This window comes from Otolemur garnettii, unplaced genomic scaffold (genome assembly GCF_000181295.1).
Source record: "Otolemur garnettii isolate 467f Iridium unplaced genomic scaffold, OtoGar3 scaffold00007, whole genome shotgun sequence".
Taxonomy (NCBI): domain Eukaryota; kingdom Metazoa; phylum Chordata; class Mammalia; order Primates; family Galagidae; genus Otolemur; species Otolemur garnettii.
Genome location: NW_003852402.1, coordinates 15,501,658 through 15,515,770, shown reverse-complemented (window position 1 = coordinate 15,515,770; position 14,113 = coordinate 15,501,658). Strand labels below are relative to the sequence as shown.

Sequence of the window (14,113 nt, the reverse complement as noted above, 5' to 3'; positions counted from 1 at the left end):
TTTTTTTTTGGTTGCAGCCGTCATTGTTGTTTGGCAGGTCCGGGCTGGGGATTCGAACCCACCACCCTAGGTGTACATGGCTGGTGCCTTAGCCGGTTGAGCCACAGGCGCCGAGCCTGTTTAACATTCTTATTATCTTTTATATGCCATCGCTTTAGTCAGTGTCTTGATTTTCCTTTATGTAAAATGAAAATATTGTTATTCCTATTATGATTATTTTAACCTATGAGTTATTTAAAAGAATTTTTACAAATTCCAAATTGGTGATTTATGTTAGTTTTTGGAGATTTGTGGCGACCTAGTTGTATAAATATTCCATGTGTGTTTAGAAACAAAGAATATTCTCTTGTTATTTTATGCCATTAACTATTTTGCCTTCAGATCAAGCTTATTAATTATGTTTAGTTATTATGTATCCTTATTGAATTTTGATTTGTTTATTCTATCAATTAGTAGGATTACTAGGTAAGTTAAAATTTCCCACTATACTGGTAGGTTTGTCCATGTCTCCTTATGTTGTTGCATATTTTTGATTTTTACAGCTCTGATATTAGGTGCAAAGAAATTTGGAAATTGTTATGTATTCCTGGTGAATTGAAACTATTGTTAGTGTTCCTTCATCTTTTTTATCTCTTGTAATATTTTTGGCTTTAATTATGTTATATCTACTCCTATGATAGCACATTTGCTTTTTTCTGGTTATTTTTCTGGCATGTATTTTTTGAAATTATTTACTTTTTTTTGGCTTGGTGCCTGTAGCTCAGTGAATAGGGTGCCAGCCACATATACTGAGGCTGGCAGGTTCCAGCCTGGCCCAGGCCTGCTAAACAACAGTGACAACACCAACCAAAAAATAGCTGGGTGTTGTGACTGGCGCCTATAGTTCCAGCTACTTGGGAGGCTGAGGCAAGAGAATCACTTAAGCCCAAAAGTTTGAGGTTGCTATTAGCTGTGATGCCACAGCACTCTGCCGAGGGCAACGTAATGAAACTCTGTCTCAAAAAAAAAAAAATTATTTACTCTTTAATCTTTTATATGTCCTTTTGTTTTGGTTTGTTCAAAGTAAACTACATATGGCTAGATTATTAAAAAAATTGTCTTGAGGATGTAGTCCATTTATACTTAGGTATAACACATATAACATATATATGTATATATATTTGGATATACTTCTGTCAACTTATTGTATACTTTAAAACTATCTAGCTTTCATTATGTTTCAGTTTTTTCTCTCCTACTGCTCTTTGGAAAAGGCAAGGTTTCTCTTTCTTATTCTTCTCCAACTGATTTGAAAGTCATATACAATATTTCTGGCTTATGTTTACCTTAGAAATTTTGAAATGCGTAATGTTTGAAAATAATGTTTATTTTCCTCCCACAAAGAGCAATGACCTTAGAAAGTTAATTTGGATCAAGTCAATCTTTCCGAATTATGTGCTTTGTTACACGGAATTTTAGTTCTCTCTTGTTTTTTTCTTTAACCCATAAATTAGAAATTTTCATTACTGTCTTAGAAAGTTCATATTTGTATATATTTACCCACATTCTTTTCTTTTTTTTAGTAAATGATAGCTGTATACAAATGCAAACATAGGGTATAGTATAGTGTTTTCATATACAATTTGAAATATTTTTATCAAACTGGTTAACATAGACTTGGTGTCATTTACTTAGTTATTGTGTTAAAACATTTATACTCTAGTTCTAGAAAAGTTCACTTGTACCCTTGTTAGACCATATAGGTGATCTTTCCAGTCACCCTCCCACCACTCATCCACCCTTCTCCCCTCCCCTCTCCCACCCCCTCTCCATATTCTTAGGCTAGAATTAAGTTATAGCTTTCTTTTTTTTTTTTTTTTTTGAGACAGAGCCTCAAGCTATCCCCCTGGGTAGAGTGCCATGGCATCATGCTCACAGCAACCTCCAACTCCTGGGCTCAAGCGAGTCTCCTGCCTCAGCCTCCCAAGTAGCTGGGACTACAGGCGCCCGCCACAGTGCCTGGCCATTTTTTGGTTGCAGCCATCATTGTTGTTTGGCGGGCCCGGGCTGGGGATTCGAACCCACCACCTCAGGTGTATGTGGCTGGCGCCTTAGCTGCTTGAGCCACAGGCACCGAGCCATAGCTTTCATTTGAGAACTATAAATTAGTTTCATAATAGGGCTGTGCACATTGGATACTTTTTCTTCCATTCTTTTGATACTTTGCTAAGAAGAACATTTTCCAGCTCCATCCATGTAAACATGAAGGAGGTAAAGTCTCCATCTTTCTTTAGGGCTGCATAGTATTCCATGGTGTACATATACCACAGTTTATTGATCCATTTGTGGTTGATGGGTACTTGGGCTTCTTCCATGACCTGGCAATTATGAATTGGGCTACAATAAACATTCTCATACAAGTATCTTTATTGTAATGTGATTTTTGATCTTCTGGGTATATACCTAATAATGGAATTGTAGGATTGAATGGCAGGTCATACCCACATTATTTTCCATTTTCTTTGTTCATCATTTATTTTTGCATGCCAGATATCATCTTGTATTTATTTTCCATCCTCTTGAAGATGAATTTTTTTTTTAGAAATTCCTGTAGTGAAGGATTCATAGTAACTTCTCTTAGTTTTTGTCTGAAAATTTACATTGACCTCATTCTGTGATGACTTAACAGAATACACAAATTTAATGACAGTTATCTTCTCTTAGCACTTTGAGTTTATTACTATACTGTCATTTATTTATTTTTTTTTTGAAATTGTCTGTCAGCTATACATTCTTCCATTTTTAGTAGCCTGCCCTTTCTTTTCTGGCACCACGTTTTAAATCCTCCCTTCATCTTTGGTGTTTTGTATCTTGACTGTGATATGTTTGGATGTGGCTTTCATTTTATTTATCTTGTATAGATGTTATTGTGAGGATTTATGGCTTTTGTGTATTTTTAAAAATTTAAACCATTATCTCATTGAATAGGAATTCTTTCCAATCTCTGTATTCTCGCCATTTAGAAGTCTGCTTAGATATGTATTAGACCTCCTCAGTCTTGTCTCTTTCCATGACACTGAAACTCTCTTTCACATTTTCTCTTTGTCTCTCTGAAATACATTCTCAATAATTTCTCTAGATCTCAATTCTGATTCACTGCCTTCAGCAGTGGCAAATCTGTTGTTATTCAGTCTATTTGTAGGTTTTTAATGCTTAAATTTTCTCTTTACAGAAGGTTTTGCTTAGTTCTTTTTCTAAATTGCCTGTTGATTTTGATAGCCTCCTGTTTCTTATATTTAAATTTGTTGTACCGTTTCTAAGTAACTAATGAGAATCACATTGTTTCCTATGAATGAAATGTTTGTCATTTCTGACTTTCATTAAAGCCTGTATGCAACATTAAAGTAGACCAACCATTTGCATTTTTAATATCTGCACCAGAAGAGCATTGTGCCAGAGAAAATAAATACTTTATTTCCCTGGGCTCTTCATGTTATTTGCTTTTTTCTCTTCCTTTTCTAACATGGCACACAGAAATATAGACCCTTAGTTATGTGTGTGTTTGCACATTTGGTGTTCTTTGTAACTTTTGCCAATGGTAATCTGTACATGATATTTTCTTTTGTTTCGTTTTAAACAGAATGCCTATAATGCTACGCAGTTCAAACTGTGTTCTTACAGGAAAAACTCCAGCAGAGTTTGCCAAACTGAACGAATGTCCTTTAGATCCAGGTATGTGTGATGCCTTGGATTTGTCCCACCTTCCTTTTTTTTTCTTTTGTTCTGCTGTTGCTATGGTTTTAGCATTTTTCCTCAAAAACAATACCAGCTTTTCTGCTTTATAATTACTTTGTTAGGTAAAACTATTATGTTCAGCAAATTTGGCCCCAACTTTATTGTTTGTTTTTATTACTGAAAGGCATACTGTTTCCATTTTTATTCATTTTTAAACATTAATATCCCATGTTCTGGTTTATTGCTATGAATATTGTGTGTTTTATTTATTTTTAATCTTTGTTCATAGTTTCTTATGGTATGCTTAAAAATTCAACATTATTGGTCTAGGCAGGTTTGAAGATTCCAGTAGTTCACGTCAGGCTGTTTTAAGTACAGTGAAGGGGAAAGTGTGAAAAGAGTCTTTTTTTATAGAAATATCTAAATTTTAAAAATTTTAGAGAAAAGTAAGTACAAAATTTTCTTTTGTAAAGTTTCAGACTCAGGACTTAATAGAAAGTTTCTCTTAATTCTTTAATTCAGGTTTCATATTGATTTATTTTAACTTATAGTTGTATCAATCTAATTCCTTTGAAGTTGCTTTGACGTAGAATCTCAGAAGTTTTGGAAAGAAAAAGAAGTTGATAAAGAATATGACTTTACTAGACTAACAAATTGTCACATAAGTCAAATATGTTTTGTTTTTGCTTATATTCTGTAGATAAAATGAAGTCTCATCCTACTCTGAATTTCTTACAAAAAATAATATATGAGTATGGAATATTATTTTGGAATATTAGTCTACCCTTGTTACTGATCTATTAGAAAACCTAGAGTAAACTTCAGTTTATATTGAAGATTTTCAGTTACTTCTGTGCTTAAGAGATCTAATGACTAATTTAACATCTTTTTTTTTGTTCACCTGCTATATATGTCAGGTACTGGTGATACCTTGACCTATAGCATATATTCCCTGTCCTCAAGACAGTATCATCTTGTGGCTCATTTGTATAAAATCATATGCTGGTCATCAATCCATAAGACAGTATCAAACTTCTTCAAATTATTGGTAGCCACTGCCATGAAGCAGTAGAAAAGTTAGTAATCTAATTCAGGAGATCCCTGCCATTACTGAATCACACTGGTTGAAGAATAGATGGTAAAGCTTTTCTTGTTTCCTTTGGGCAGGTGGCTACTTCATTGTTAAAGGAGTAGAAAAAGTTATTCTTATCCAGGAGCAACTGTCTAAGAACAGGATCATCGTGGAAGCTGATAGAAAAGGGGCAGTTGGAGCTTCAGTTACCAGGTATAGAAAGCAGAGGAGTTCTTAAGAAATACTGGTAATTCCATTAAACCCACCATACACATGACTGTCTGTTTGCTGGCATTGTAATATTTAAACTGTCTGCTTTCAATTTATTGTATAAGTCTCTAAGCATAAGCATGGGGTATTGATTTTAAAGTTTCAATGAGGAAAATGTGAAACATTGTTTAAAAAGTCACTAGTTATTTTACCTAAGTTGGATGTTCTGTTAACTTATAGCATTAAAGGAACTTAAAAAAGTGAAGTCACTTTTCAGTTTTCATGCTCCTTTTCAGTCTTTGACATTTACATGTGTATTCCTACAGATAAGATCAGGGACAGTTCTATCTACACTTACTATTGAATTATTTGTATCCCAGACTTAACATCTTGTCGTTAGTTTTCTAGACCAGCCTCTTTCACAGCCTACTCATTTTTACAACAGCATCCCTTATAACACTTCTGTAACTTATTTTCTTTGGTTTATTATTATATGCAATTTAAAATTTAGAGGTTAATGAGTTCTGGGAATAGCCAGATTTGTAGCCTGGTTAACATGTTAGTGTGTAGTTAAGTTTCTCTTCTGATAATCTACAGTGAACTGATTAGCTCGGAGTTTCTGATTATTCTTACTGAAGGAGAGGCAATTAATAAATAGCCATTTCTTAAGTGCTTACTAGGAGCCAGGCACAGTACTAGGTACTTTACATTTATTATTTGTCACCTCAGTCCTTCAAAATAAGTAGTTTTATCTCCATTTTATAGCTGACTAACAGGCTTTAAGCTTGGGGCCACCTCATTTGTAAGGGGTAGCCAGCATTCTAATCCAGATATAATAATTCTATAACCCACATTTCCTACTCCTCAAAATGTTGGAGCCAAGGCAATCTGGATTTAAATCCTAAAGCTGCTGTTTTCTACCTGTGAGGCACTAGAGTATCCTGCTTGGCTTCGTTAAGCCTTGATTTTCTCATATATGATTTAGAGATAAGATTTCAAAGTACGTATTATTATGTAGAAGATTAGAACTAATATAAGAAGGGGATAACAGTGCATAGTATGTAGCAGATAATCAGTATTTGTTACTATTGTAGTTAATTAAAGCTTTTGAAATGCTTTTAAATCTATTAAGAATAGAGATAGCAATAGATGGAGCTTCCTTAGTTCTTTCAGTTTTACTGTATAACAAGACTGAGGGTATGTTTTATTAGATTATTAGTTTAAAATCCATTATATAAATTAATTTCTTCTTAGTTTTCTCATTATGATTTAGGCTTATTTTGAGGCTTATCTCTCCAAGTACATAAAATTGGCCATGAATATACCTTACACTGTGTCATAGTAATTCAGGTGGAATCAAAGTAAAGTAAATCAGAAGGTGACTCACTCATTCACCTACAAAACTTACATCATAATTTCAGAGCTAAGGAAACATTTATTGTGTTTTTAAATGTTCATGGAAGTGGCAAAAAATCAGGAAAGAGGTTGCATATCTTTAAAAAGTACTTATAGGGGCTAAGTGCCCATATCTCAATGGTTAGAGTGCTGGTCGCATGCACCAGTGGTGGTGGGTTTGAACCTGGCCAGGGCCTGCTAAACAAACAAACAAAAAATACTTATAGGAATGGAGTAATTGATTGCTGTTATCAGTTGAACCTTACTGATTGGCGATCATTGCTATTGCATGTTACTAGCTTGAAAATTAAGTGAGAATGCAGTTCAACCAATTTGTGTTTACTTGTAGCTCTACCCATGAGAAAAAAAGCAGAACCAATATGGCTGTGAAACAAGGACGATTTTATTTGAGGCATAATACTTTGTCAGAAGATATACCCATTGTCATCATATTTAAGGTAAGACTGCAACTCTCTCCTGAAAATTATAAGGAATTCTTTCTCTGGTTCATTTCCATCTATAATTAGAAATTTGGAAGATAAGGAATTCTAGGAATAAGATTTATGGCATAGATAAATTGTTAGTCATAGGATGTATTGTATTTTTTTTATATGATGTATTTTAAATTGGAAACTAATAAGACTGATGTTCAGATACTTTTAAAAATAGTAATCTATTTCATAGAAAATTCTGAAAATACAAAAGGATATATAGTGATAAGTAAGCCTTCCACCTATCTTGTACCTACCTGTATAGTTCTCCTACCCGGTGATACCATTGTTATGAGTTTCTTATCTGTCTTCCTAGAGATAGTCTATGCATATATAAGCATGTGAGTACATAGTAGGTTTTTGTTCTCTGTTTGTTATTTACATGTCTTTTTTTTACATATCACCTTGCACTTAGCTTTTTTTCTTTTTTTTTTTTTTTTGTAACGTACATCTTGGAGATAGTGTTACATTAGTACATAGAGTTACTACATTCCCTTTGACAAAGTTCATTTATGAGTGTGCCATAATCTATTTACCCAGTCTCCAGTCATTGGACATATACACCTCTTCCTGTTACAGAATTGCTGTAAGACCATGTTATACGTGGGCAAGGGTATTATTAGGCTAAATTTCCTGCAGTGTAATTTTCCAGGTTAAAGAGTATAGACCACGTTTATTTTCTTTTTTACCAACTCCTAGGTTCTGTTGAGTTTCTATGTAAATAAATCTTTAATCTACAACTCATTTTTTAAATAAGTCAGCTTGTTTGTGAATTGTTGGCTCAGAACCCAAAAGACATTTCCATGGAAATAATGTTTAATTGTATAATCTTCTCAGATACAGGCATAGCTTAGAAATATTGCAGGTTTCGTTCCAGATCACCATGATAAAGTAAATCTTGCAGTAAAGCAAGTCACAAGAATTGTTTGGTTTTCCAGTACATATGAAAGTTATGTTTACACTGTACTGTGGTTTATTAAGTGTGCAATAGCATTATGTCTTAAAAATTTATATACCTTCATTAAAAAATACTTTATTGCTAAAAAATGCTAACTGAGGTCTTACCTCAGTGTTGATGGCTGCTGACTGATCAGGATGGTGGAGATTGGGGTGGCATCAGTGAAGTCTGCCACATTGATTGACTTTTTCTTTTATGAAAGATTCCTCTGTAGTGTGTAATGCTGTTTAATAGCATTTTACCCATAATAGAACTTTATTTAAAATGGGAGTCAGATCCTCGCACTCTGGGAGGCTGAGGTGGGTAGATCTCCTGAGCTCATGAATTTGAGATCAGCCTGATCTAGACTGAGACCCCCATTTCTAAAAATAGCCAGGCATTGTGGCGGGTGCCTGTATTCCCAGCTATTCGGGGAGGCAAGAGAATCACTTGAGTCCAAGAGTTTGAGGTTGCTGTGAGCTATGATGCCACTGCATTCTACCAAAGGTGACAAAGGGAGACTCTGTCTCAAAAAAAAAAAAAAAAAATGGAGTCAGTCCTCTTAACCCTGCCACTTCTTTAAATCAGCTAAGTTCATGTGATAATCTGAATCCTTTGTTGTCATTTCAACAATGTTGATAACTTCTGTACCAGGAATAGATTTCATCTCAAAAAAACCACTTTGTTTTCTCATCCATAAGGAGCAACTCTTCATCTGTTCAACTTCTATGATGAAATTGCAGCAGTTCACGTCTTCAGACTTTACTTATACTTCTAGTTCTCTTGTTCTTTCTTGCAGTTTGCAATTACTTTCTCCTCTGATGTCCCAATCCCCTCAAAGTCATCCGTGAGGACTGGGAGCAACTTCCAAACTCCTGTTAATGTTGACCTCTTCCTGAATCATGAGTGCTCTTAATGGCATCTAGAAGGATAAATCCTTCCCAGAAGGTTTTCAATTTACTTTGCCCAGATGCATCAGAGGAATCACTATATGTGCTAGCAGTAGCCTTATGAAATGTATTTCTTAAATAAGACTTAAAAGTTGAAATTTCTCCTTTACTCTTGGGCTGCAGAATGGGCATTGTCTTAGCAGGCATGAAAACAACATTAATCTCCTTGTACATCTGCATTAGTACTCTTGAGTAACCCAGAAACATTGTCAGTGAATAGTAATATTTTGAAAGGAATCTTTAGTTTTTGAGCAGTAGGTCTCAACAGGGTCTCAACAGTGGGCTTAAAATAAACTATTGAGTAAATTATACTATCAACAGATGTGCTGTCCTCTAGGCTTTGTTTTCCATTGGTAGAGCACAGGCCGAGCAGCTTTAACATAATTCCTAGAGCCCTAGGATTTTTGTAATGGAAAATGAACATTAGCTTCAACTGAATATTAGCTGGATTAGCCCCTAACAAGAGTCATCCTGTCCTTTGAAGCTTTGAAGCCAGGTGTTGACTCCCAGCTCTGAAAGTCCTAGATGGATCTTCTTCCAATAGAAGGCTGTTTTCATCTACACTGAAAATCTGTTGTTTAGGATAGCCATCTTCATCAGTGATCTTAGCTAGTTCTTTGGGCTAACTTGGCTGCAACTTCTCTATTAACATTAGCTACTTCACCTTGTACTTTTATATTATGGAGATTACGTCTTTCCTTAAACCTCATGAATGAACTTTGGCTAGCTCCCAACTTTTTTTCTGTAGCTTCCTCACCTCTCTCAGGTTCATAGAATTGAAGAGAACTGGGGCCTTGCTCTGAATTAAGCCTTGGCTTAAGGGAGTGTTATGGCTGTTTTGATATTCTATCTAGACCACATAAACTTTTTCCCAATCAGCCATAAGGCTGCTTCTCTTTATTATTAACATTTCTGTGTTCATTGGAGTAGCACTTTTAATTTCCTTTAAGAACTTTTCCTTTGCATTCACAGCTAGGCTAATTGGCACAGAGACCTAGCTTTTGCCACATCTCAGTTTTTTGTTTTTTATTTCAGAGACAGAGTCTCACTTTATCACCCTCAGTAGAATGCTGTGGCATCACAGCTCACAGCAACTTCCAACTCCTGGGCATAGGTGATTCTCTTGCCTCAGTCTCCCAAGTAGCTGGGACTACAGGTGCCCGCCACCACCCCTAGCTGTTAATTGTTGTTGTTGCAGTTTGGCCAGGGTTGGGTTCGAACCCACCACCCTCTGTATAGGGGCCTGGTGCCCTACCCACTAATCCACAGGCACCACCCCACATCTCAGTTTTGACATTCCTTCTTCATTTAGCTTAGTTGTTTATAGCTTTTAATTTACAGTGAGAAGCATATAACCTTACCTTTTACTTTAGCACTTAGAGATCATTCTAGGATTATTAATTTGCCTAATTTCAACATTGTTACATCTCAAGGAATAAGGAGGTCCTAGGAGAGGGAAAGAGAAAAGAAAATGGTAGAAGCAGTGAAAACATACACAATATTAAGTTTGTTGTCTTATATGGATAGGGTTTATGGCACTCCAAAACAGTTATAATAGTAACATCAAAGATCACTGATCACATATCACTGTAACAGATATGATAATCATGAAAAAGCTTGAAATACTGAAAGAATTACCAAAATGTGACACAGAGACACAAAGTGAGCCCATGGTATTGGAAAAATGGCACTAATAGACTTTCTTGATGGGGAATAGCAATAAACCTTCTATTTGTAAAAAAAAATACAGTATCTGTGAAGTGTGATAAATGAAACACAGTAAAATGAGGTGTGCCTGAAGTTGCATAGTGGGCCTGCTCTGAGATGTAAATACTATACACATTCCATGAACAGTTAAATTGTAGTGTTAGTCACTAAGCAAAGTAAAATAGTTGGCATTATATGATACAGTTGATGTTTAGTATTTGTAGGTAGTCACAGATAGATGCCTATGCAGGGTGCATGTGAGTCACCCCAATGCACATGTTCCTAGCTAAGATCAAACAGGGTGACACTCTGCCTTCTTGTTTTGTCTCTCATTCTACAAATAGTTTTTCTATTTACAGTATTTAGTGTCATTTTTTTTTTATTTTTCTGCCTTTTTTGGTTAATTTTGCTGTATAAGATGGCCCTAAGTATAATGCTAAAGTGTTGTCTAGTGTTCTGAAGGACAAAAAGGCTGTTAAGTGCCTTGTCTAGAAAACATGTTACATAAAGCTTTTTTCAGGCTTGAGTTATAGTGCTATTGGCTATGTTAATGTGTCAATGGTATATATTAAATAAGATGTCTTTTTAACAGAAGGTTATAGAAAATAAGGGTATTGTTGACTTATAGAAAATGTGCCAATAGGCTTGTAGGAACCTAACTCTATTTTTCTTAGAACATACTGAATACTTAAGCTCATTTTTGAAGTTGATAATACTCATTTTTTATTATTTGTTTTTATTCCAAAATTAAATATTAAATATTTCTGTTCAGTAGTTATGATAGTGAAGTATTTGGGGGATCATGGTTAGAGGAAACAGGAAGAAATTTTCTGAAGAAGATTTACTAAGTTGGTTAAAAAGGAAAAACATTTGGGTACAAGCTTTAGAGGAGTAAGAAAGAAGGGATTGAGCCTTTACTATTAGAGTTGTAGCCAGGGACAGAGAATAGGAGGGAGGGAGGAGAGTAGCCCTCAACTCAGTCTTATGGTTGGAGGCCTGGGGGTGTACATTTGGTTATTCTGGAGTACTGAATTGGCAAGTCAGGTTCTTTAACCCAGGAAACATCCATATTCAAAATGCAATTATATGAAAGAGGTTGTAGGAAATTCTTTTTGTTTCATGTGGCTTGATGTGCTTTTGAATCTGTAAATGAGACAGAGCTATTTATTTTCTTTTCAGAATGATGATGATGATGATAATGATTATAATAGCAGTACCACTATGTCAGAGAGTCTAGAGAGAATACTTAAATAGAGAATTCTCTAGAGAGAATTCTTTTTCTTTTTTTATTGAGTCTTATTCTGTTGACCGGGATAGAGTGCAGTGGCACCTTCATAACTCACTGCAACCTCAAACTCTTGGGCCTGAGCTATTCTGTCTCAGTCTCCTGGGTAGCGGGGTCTACAGACATGTGCCACAGTGATTGGCTGATTTTTTTCTAGTAGCAGTGGCATCTTGGGCTTAATCAAGTAAGTCTGAAACTCCTGAGCTAGAGTGATCCTTCCACTTCAGCTTCCCAGAATGCTAGGATTATAAGTGCTAGCCAGCATGCCAGACCGAGCTTTGTATTTTTAAACACAGAAGGAATTTTGGCTTTTCTTGTAGAGATCCCACAATGTCTAACTCAGTATTTTATATACATAGTGATAGAGAAAATGTTATCTAACAATGTAAAATTAAATCCCCAGCAGATGGCAGTATGTTCCCATGCATCCAAAGGACATTGAAAATAAAATTTTACACATTTGATGCACTGTACCGCTTTCTTTAGACCAGAAATTATAAATTATTTGTAATGCATAAAATCTACTCTCATTCATGTGTAAATGCTTAGCTAGATGCTAGCATACATTAAGATCAGAAAACTTTTATTAAGTACATCTTTTTTTGGACTACGTGATAAAAGTTTAATAACATTATTTCTTTCAAATTTTAAAAATATTTATATTATAAATGTAGTGTGTATATGGTTATGTGTGTGTATGTATATACCTGAACTGAAGTCTTTAGAATGGGGCTATAAATTAAAAATATGCATATATTCTCAACTAGTAGTTCAGATTTCAAACTTCTTCATTTTCTGATCATAAAAACAGTTCTTGCATTATAAAATTTAGAAAGCAATTGAAAAGTATGACAACATTTTTGGATATATTTTTTCAGGTTGTGCTTTTATAATATATACATTTTTTTCACTTAACAATGAATTGTGAACAGCCTTCTATGCCTGTATCTATGAATCTGTCATTATTTTTTACTGAGTGTTATGTAGTAGTTTCATACATGTAGTATAATTTACTTAACCAATTTCCTGCAGTGGGATATTTAGGTGTCATCTTTTTCCTGCAAATTTTCTCTTTTACACACAAGCCTGGGATGATTGTTCTTATATATATGTGCACATTTCTGATTATTTCGTGAGACTTTATTTCTGGGATCGGGGGTGTATCTTTTTTAAAAACTTGATAAATGTTTCCAAATTTTGTCCTGAAACCTATCTGTTACAGTCTGATCAGTAGTGTATAAGATTTGAAATTAATATTTTTAAATTTTTAGTTCAGATAAAATGAGCTAAATATTTTGGTTTATATGTAGTCATTTTTTGGGTCTCCTACTAAACTGATGGAAACTTGTTTGATAACCACTATTTAGACTTTTCTATCTGGGAGGCAGCACAGAGTATTGGATATATTAGAATTAGATAGATCTAGTTTGAATCCCACCTTCTCCACTTATTAGTTATGTGTGACCTTGAGCAAATTTCCCAGTCTCTCTGAGCCTTGGATAACTCATCCATAAAATGAGAACTTTATCTAAGTGGGTTGCTGTGAAGAACAAACAGAATCAGCATTTTTTTAAAAACAGAGTACCTGGAAAGAGGGTACTCTTTTTCTTTCCTAAGTTCTCCTTAGCCATGTACTGTTAGAAGCCCTGGAAAATAAACCGGGATACCAGAAAAGGCACATCATTTCTCTTTTAGTGTTGTGTGGCCCTAACACAGACCTTGACAGTCATTAGGACTTGATGGTTGTTGATTGTAACAAACAATTGGCCAAAAGTGACAGAAACAGCAGGGTTTCCAGATTCCATGCTGAGTCTGAATATGACATACAAAGCTTTTAAGACATAGATCAGCCTTATTTATGGTCTTGAATCACTACAAAGGTTCTCCTGCCCATGAATCTTTCCTGCTTTACGTTTTGTGTTCCCAAGTATTCAGCAGTTGCTTATGATGGCATCTGTAGTTTGAAAGTTTGTGTGGAGAAGAGGATCAGATTTCAAGAGTACTGAGGAATGTTTTCTGGAAACCAACTTCTGTGGTAATTATGATAGTCTTTAAAGAGAAATAATTACAAAGTTCTAAAGCAGGCCATCCCAGTTCTTTTGTTATCTGCTTTTAGTAATAATCAACTGACTTTAGTCTACTTTAAAGAAAAATTAGAGATTTCTGGCTAGATATTTTAAGAAGTTATTCTCTTTTCCACTTTCATACAATTTATGTCAATATACCGCCATTAGTGTGCATGTCATTCTCTTCTGCTCATTAGAATTCATTCTTCTGGCCAGGCGCCTATAGCTCAACCGGCTAAGGCGCCAGCCACGTACACCTAAGGTGGCGGGTTCGAATCCCCAGCCC

At 35.0% G+C, this 14,113-nt stretch overlaps 1 protein-coding gene across 4 annotated transcripts in view; it reads left to right on the top strand.

Annotated features, from left to right (window-relative positions):
• Window positions 1–14,113, top strand: part of POLR3B (RNA polymerase III subunit B) — a 134,827-nt gene that overhangs the window by 13,163 nt on the left and 107,551 nt on the right. For all 4 annotated transcript variants that reach the window (XM_023509414.1, XM_003783280.3, XM_023509415.1 and 1 more), the window contains exons 7-9: window positions 3,620–3,711; window positions 4,882–4,999; window positions 6,741–6,849. In XM_023509414.1, coding sequence (XP_023365182.1) covers window positions 3,620–3,711; window positions 4,882–4,999; window positions 6,741–6,849 — 319 coding nt within the window. The remainder of the gene's footprint in view (window positions 1–3,619; window positions 3,712–4,881; window positions 5,000–6,740; window positions 6,850–14,113) is intronic.